The following is a 7,250-nucleotide window of genomic DNA, read 5'->3' on the forward strand; positions in this document are numbered from 1 at the left end:
CTGCATTTTGCTTTTGGACATGTTATCTTTAAAAAGCCAATTAGATATCCAAGTGCAGTCACTGAATCAGCATTTGGATATGATCTGGAATTTAAAAAAGAGGGTGGAATTACTGACATAGATTTAGTAGTTCTGGTAGTATAGATGGTACTTAAGCTGGGCAACTGAATTAAGTCTCTCATGAAATGAGTACAGATATAAAAGAATCTGAAGTCTGAGCCTTGGGTTACCCCACATGTAGGTATAGAGAATATGAGATGGAACCAGAAGCAAGGGGCTTCAGAAACTATAGGTGGTGCTATAGGACAATCCAAAGTCCTGCAATTCAAGTGAAGAGAATGTTTAAGTGGTACTGAAAATCATAAACTATTAGGAATTAGGAGACAGGAAGGGTTAAGGAAGAGCATATGTTCTGATTTAGATTTTAATTCCTATTACCTTAGATTAATTCATATTGATTGCATGTACTGGTCATTAAGTTGAATAGCTCCATTAGATTATTAAAATACATATAAAGTATAAGGCTATAATTTTATATACAGCTCTAAAAACCTGAGATACGATGAATGCAGTTAAATTGATATCACATTATTTAAGAACAAGAGCTCTTATTTCACATTGACCTGTGTTTGTTAGTCCCAGTTTGTTAGTCCCAATTTCTTTATACCTTGGTGTCTTCATTTGTAACTAGGAGTAATATGATTGCCTATTTACAAAGTTGGTATTAGCAAGATTAAGTGAACACTATATGTAAATTCTTTAGCACAATGCCTGGCACATGGTAAATACTCAATAAATGTTTGTGGTTACTAGTGCTATCTCTGCTACTTTTCTCCGGGCAAATTCAGAAAATTAGCAGCACAGAAAATTTTACTACTCCTGTGATTTCAAGCTATTTAATAACTTGAAAAAGAGATAATGAAAGTTATTTCTATAAAGTACAGATATATTTATCATTATGAGACATCTTTATCTTTTAAAATTTTAAATCCTATAGATAAAATTTAGAATGTATAACATTTACTATAAAAACATACTATTTAATATATGTTAAGATTACAACACATCGAGAATCTTTCAGCTTTGTAACTATCCTATTTATACCAAATTCACGAGACATTAAAACCTTGTTTTATAATTTCACACTCAAAATATTTTATTGTACCTTCTATAAAAAATGAAATTGAACTCAGTCATTTCTATGGTAACACATAGCTCTAAAATCTACATATGTACGATTAATAATAAAACATTATGGAAGGAAACCGAACTATTACCCAAGATGTCGTAGGTTCCACAGGTGCAAAGGTAAGAGTTTTCAACAGAACTGAGAAATAATTAAAGGATTTTGTAGAAACTTAAGTTCATAGAAATGTATTTGTTTCAACCACAAAAGAGGGACAATGAGGTTAAAGGAACAAAATCAACTAATTCGTCCATCTTCACTTTCAAATACGTAAAAATCAGTTATAACTGTGAGGTAAAAGTAGAAGGCTATGCGTATTACCTGACTTCAACCTATATCAGTCATATCACATGACCTGGCCATATGTTATAACAATCCATAAAAAACAGAATAATTAGCAAAAGAAAAATAAAATATTAAGGTGCTACTGAGGTAGAGGTAGAGTACCGGACAGTAAACCTTTTCCAGTCAAAAAAGCAGTTTTCTGTGAAATGTTTTTATTGATTTTCTCATTTCTTAATACAAGTTTTTATTTAAAAAGAGTCATGCGACCACTCAAAACTTCAACTTGGCACTTCATGTTTTATAGTGTTAATATTAATGCTAGGCAGTTCTTTCTTATGTCATGTTTTAATTTTATGATCTGTAATGCAGCAAAAAAATAGAAAATCTCTTCCTATAGCATAGGTAGCCCAAGTAAAACTTAAAATGTGCCTATAAGATATAGGGAAGAAGAAAACCATAAAATCACCAGAGAACTGGAATAACCAATCCAAGAGGCAGAAATATATAGATATGCTTGCATTGGTATATAAAACAAACCAAACTTTCTTAAATGTCTAAAATCAAAATCCAGTGAACACAAAAGAGAACCTGTGGTTTCACCTCAATTAACATTTGGACCGTGTTCACTGAAGATTTAAATTTTAAAACTGAAGAAAAAAAAATTGGAGGATGATCAAAGAGACTTATAATTCTAAAGTTGATAGGTATTTAAAAACAATTAGTAAGCTATTCTAGTTTAAAAATTAAAGATACAAATTTGTACATTTGTATAAATCAGCATATTTCTTTATACTGAAGTAGAGCATTAACCTACTTTTGTCATTATTCTCTTTAGCTACTAAAGTGTACTGTAAAATAAATATGATGAACAGAGACTAAATGAGATCGAAGTAAGCAATTGAAACCTATCCTAAATTTGAAAGTAATTAATATGTAATGCTTATCTCGTCCAAACCTGACCATTCCCACAATAAACAAAATGACCGACAACACACCTGTGAGTCCCTGAAGTACATCTCATATCGCTGTATCATCTGTCTGCTAATCAGGCTCCCATGATAAACCACAACATTAATATCAGTCCACGTACGAAATTCTCTCTCCCAGTTTGCAATGGTAGAAAGTGGAGCAATAATCAGGAAAGGTCCTCTTATACCAGTCAGAAGGATTTCATAGAGGAATGTAATTGATTGAATGGTTTTGCCAAGACCCATTTCATCTGCTAAAATGCAGTTTCGTCTGAAATAAACAAATATATTATCCAAGTACACATTGCGTTTTTCTGTATACTACAATGTTTTCAATGATAAATACACAAAAATAATCAAAGATCGAATTAAAACACTTGCATTTATAAAAATGTAAAAGCTGCTGAAGTGCAAAGTAGGCTAAAGATTACAATTTTATTATAATCCTGCAAAGGGAAGACTGTAGACTAAGATACCACTCAACAGATGTTTTTTTACAGAGTGAAATGGCAAGAGCAAGGCTAACTAAATATTTTCTTTAAGAAGCATTTATTAAATAAATACCTTATCTCAGAGACAGTATGAGAAAACGGGATACAAAAGAAAGAGAACATGTTCTCTGCTTTCCAGGGGCAAATAGTCATACAATGTGCTATCACAGAAGCACACATAAAATAAAGCACTGGTTTTTCAACTCTGGCTGAGCATTGCAAGAGTCTACAAAGCTTGAAAGAGACACAAATACACAGTGCCCTCTTCCCATATATTCGGATTCAAGACCACTTTCACAGGAGGTCACTGTTTTGTCAGACAGCACAGAAAAGGAGAGAAGTATAAAGAGCATGACCTGCAGGGAGACCAAAAGGTGTTTACTATGGTTTTGAGAGACGGGTAAAGGGTGGGGATGTTATTAAGATAAGCAGGAAGTATAAATAAAGAAGTTTAGACATCATTCTAATATGCACTGGGAGTCACTGAAAACTTTTTTAAAAACTTGATGAGATTAGGATTGTATTTTGAAGCTTACTCTAGCACCACTGTGGATATTAGAAGAGAAGTGACTAGAAGTTGGGACACTAATTGGGAAAGCACTATAATAATGCAGGAAAGGGTTAAGCACTTGGACTAAGGGAGGAGGGACTAAGAGAACTGATTCCAATATTAATTATGAAGTAGAATAATTTGGACCCAGAAACCAATCTGGTACACAGCATGTGGGGAAGACAGCCAGATTTTGGTCTGGGTGACTAAATGAATTGTTATTCTTAACTGAGATGCAAAATATGGAGGAAGACTAAATTCGGTATGGAAGAAACGAAATGGTAAGATAAATTTTCAATGTTATGTTTAAAGAATCTTTGATAGACATTAAGGTAGGTTCAAGGCCTTCGTCGCAATAAAAGTCTGAAATGAGAATATTACTGATAAGTGAAGGCATAGAGGGGGTATAGAACATGGCTTAGGGAGAACAAATATGTAAGATGAGAAGAAAGGAAAAGACAATTTGGAGCAAGAAATATCAATGCTGAAAAGGCAAGCAGATGATGAAGAACCAGCAAAGACTACTGAAAGGAATGGTCACAGAGGTACTGGAGAGCAGGGAGAAGAGTCACAGTCAGGAAGCTGTTGGGGAGGAGGATGGGACAAGTCTAAAGGAGGAAGGAGTACCGACCACTATACAATGCCGCAGAGACAGCATATTACAGCTGAAAAGTATCCTGTGAACTGGAAAATTTAAAGGTTTCAGAGATATTACAGAATCAATATCCAGACAACAGGTTAAACGAGAACTGAAGATGAGGAAATGGGAAGAGCTCATGCGGGCTGCTCTTCCTAGAAATTCACCTAGGAAGTTACAAAGAGGGTGGCTAGAAGGAAAAACGGAACCAAGAGAAGTTTTATCATTTCCTAGAAGGAAAAACGGAACCAAGTGAAGTTTTATCATTTCCTAAGTTAATTTTATAGATGGGTTAACCTCAAATTTGTTCACAGATGAAGGGATGGCACTAGTCTTCAGAGATGGTTTGAAGATGTAAGAGCGAAGCATGAAAACTGAATGGAAGTTCAGAGAAGACTAGATGAGACGCATGTCCCAGGCTGAGATCCTGGTGAGGGACTTTTCAACTTCTGATGTATGCGGGTACAGGTAAGGAGAGCTAAGGATGGAGATACACTTGTAGGCTTGGGTAGCAGGGCAGAATTTGAAGTTCACCTACTGGCCGGCCAGAGGCTTCTCTATGAAGCAGTCACAAGAGAGAGGCAGGGGTAGGATTGTGATAAAGGGCTTGAGGAAAGTGGCGAGTATTTAAAACAAGCAATGCAGAAAATGTGAAAGGGTACTGATGAGGGATGAAAATAAAAAGATTATTTCGTTAACTATTTTACCTGGAAGGATCTCTTGGGGAAAACTGTAATTAATATTTACAAAATAAGAACCAAGGGAAAGAACACTGCATGGACTGGATGGCAGGCCTCCCTAACTCCAACAGACTGAGTCAATGACTCACCATTACTAAGCGTAACGACTCAAGAGAATCATGAGAAGGAAAAATACAGAAAAATGATTTTGAATAAAAATGTCATCAAATTTTACTATGATTACTAATACCAGTGCCTTCATCTGCTCCCCTACTATACTAATTTCTCAATCACGGTACAATTTTTACTTCTTAGCAATCAACTTTTATCTCAACAGAAGTGAGATAATGTTCCATAAACAACTTAAAAACTGAACAACTTAAAAATTTAATTTATAAAATGGGGTAATTCATTACTAGGCTCTCATATTTTGTATTCTATTCCTTACTAATTGCTGACGACCTGCTTCTTTTAAGACTTACATTAAATTAAAGGCCTAATACTTAAAGATTAAATGCCCACACCTTACTAACTAGATTCAGTTTTTGGCAAACAGTAGTATAGGTTCGCAAGTTGAAAAACATTCTGAAACACGGAAGATGTTTTATGATATTAAGAAAGGTATTTCAAATTTGATTATTAATCGCCATCTCAACTTTCTTCTATGATGACTGGTATACATTTAAATAAAGCAACTGTAGTCAAAATCCTATACATATCTTCCTGAAATAACCTGACTTTCAATAACGAAGACTCCATGACAGTAATAATGTAACAACATCAATACCTATTTTACTGAACATATTTTGGCACATACAAAAAAAATAACACGCTAAAATTTTTTTCTGTTAAGATATACTACATACCTATTGTACCAATTGAACAAGAGCCAGTTGAGTCCTTCCAGTTGATATTCCCTGAGTTGGTTGCCATTTTTATAGTCCCTGGATTGATCTATTTTTTTCCAAATATTAGAGGGAGGACGATCCTTAGTGGAAAAACAAAGAATGAATGATGTATTTCAGATTTTTTAATCTTCCATACATCTCTCATAAGGAATGATGAAGCAGAGCATTATATGGCATTATGAAATTTTACAAACATCTAAAGACCGAATTAGTTCTATACAAACTCTTCCAGAAAATCGAAGAAGGCATGCGTCCCACCTTATTCTATGAATGATACCAAAATCAAAGGTATTACGCGAAAACTACAGACCAATATCCCTTGTGAACAGAAATGCAAAAATCCATAACAAAATTTTAGCAAATGGAATCTAACAATACATAAGAAGCGTAATACATCATGACTAAGTAGGGTTTTTTGCCAGGAATAGAAGGTAGTTTAAATTTGAAAATTAATTGATGTTGATCAACAGACTAAAAAAAAAAAAACCTATGAGAATCTCAACAGATATAGAAAAAGCATTTGAAAAAGCTAACATCTATTTCTAACAAAAACTCTTTTTAAATTTTGAATAGAAGGGCACTTCCTCAACCTAATAAGGTATATCTACGAAAAAGCCACAGCTAACATCATACATAATGATTAAGACTGAATGCTTTCTCCCCAAGATCGGGAAAAAGGCAAGGATGTCCACTGTCACCACTCTACTGAGGCACAGTCTTGATCCTAAAAAGAAAATCTCTTTCACAATATTCCTTGATTCACTCTTCCATGAGCTATTTAACATTTTTGTTTCCTAGTTCAAGCATAGGCCTTTAGAAACCAAAAAAAAAAAGGGGGGGAGGCGGGGCCAGGAGCTGTTCTCTTGCTAATAGACTATGGGTATTTAGCAAGACTATGGGATAAATTAAGGAGACCAGAAATAAGAAAAAGAGAAAAAAATTAATAAACAACAATATGTTCTCTTCCAAGGAACAATTAATTCATTTTTCTTTTCTTATATCATATCACTAAATTTTTCATGGAAGCCTTCCCCACTCTGGTGCTCATCCAAAAGTGATCTGGCCCTGTCTTTTCATGTATAAACTCCCTCTTAAGTGAATTAAGAAATTTCTATAACCAAATTATAATGCAAAGAGGACAAGCCAACATATTTAATAAAATCATAAAATATCTCCTCAATATGAATTTGTTTTGGTTGGCTCCCCAAACTGGATTCATATGAGAACCATCCTATGTTTTAAATAAATGAAAAGCAAAAATTCATATAATTATTAGCAATATCAGAACTTGCAATAACTTTCTAGAATTCCAGTTTCTGTAACAGAAAAATCAATAACCCACTCAAGTTTTGTGTGTGTGTGTGTGTGTGTGTGTGTGTGTGTGTGTGCGTGCAGGGAAGAGATTTGCATGTAATCTATAAGAAATCAGTGTGTCTAATTTATGTATGTCTTTCATAATATTCTATAGAAAAGGTTCTAAAAATAAAGGTACTATGGAAGTAGATGAACTATTTAGTTATGGATAAGAAACTGGTTTATAGAAAT

General features: G+C 34.0%; 1 protein-coding gene across 13 annotated transcripts in view; it reads right to left on the reverse strand.

Moving 5' to 3' along the window:
* CHD9 (chromodomain helicase DNA binding protein 9) overlaps positions 1–7,250 on the reverse strand; it is a 168,005-nt gene that overhangs the window by 57,895 nt on the left and 102,860 nt on the right. For all 13 annotated transcript variants that reach the window (XM_023530646.1, XM_023530645.1, XM_011360141.2 and 10 more), the window contains 2 exons: positions 5,664–5,785; positions 2,467–2,710 (listed from right to left, as the gene is read on the reverse strand). In XM_023530646.1, the coding sequence (XP_023386414.1) occupies positions 2,467–2,710; positions 5,664–5,785 (366 nt within the window). The remainder of the gene's footprint in view (positions 1–2,466; positions 2,711–5,663; positions 5,786–7,250) is intronic.

This window comes from Pteropus vampyrus, unplaced genomic scaffold, assembly GCF_000151845.1.
Source record: "Pteropus vampyrus isolate Shadow unplaced genomic scaffold, Pvam_2.0 Scaffold51, whole genome shotgun sequence".
In the NCBI taxonomy this organism is placed as follows: domain Eukaryota; kingdom Metazoa; phylum Chordata; class Mammalia; order Chiroptera; family Pteropodidae; genus Pteropus; species Pteropus vampyrus.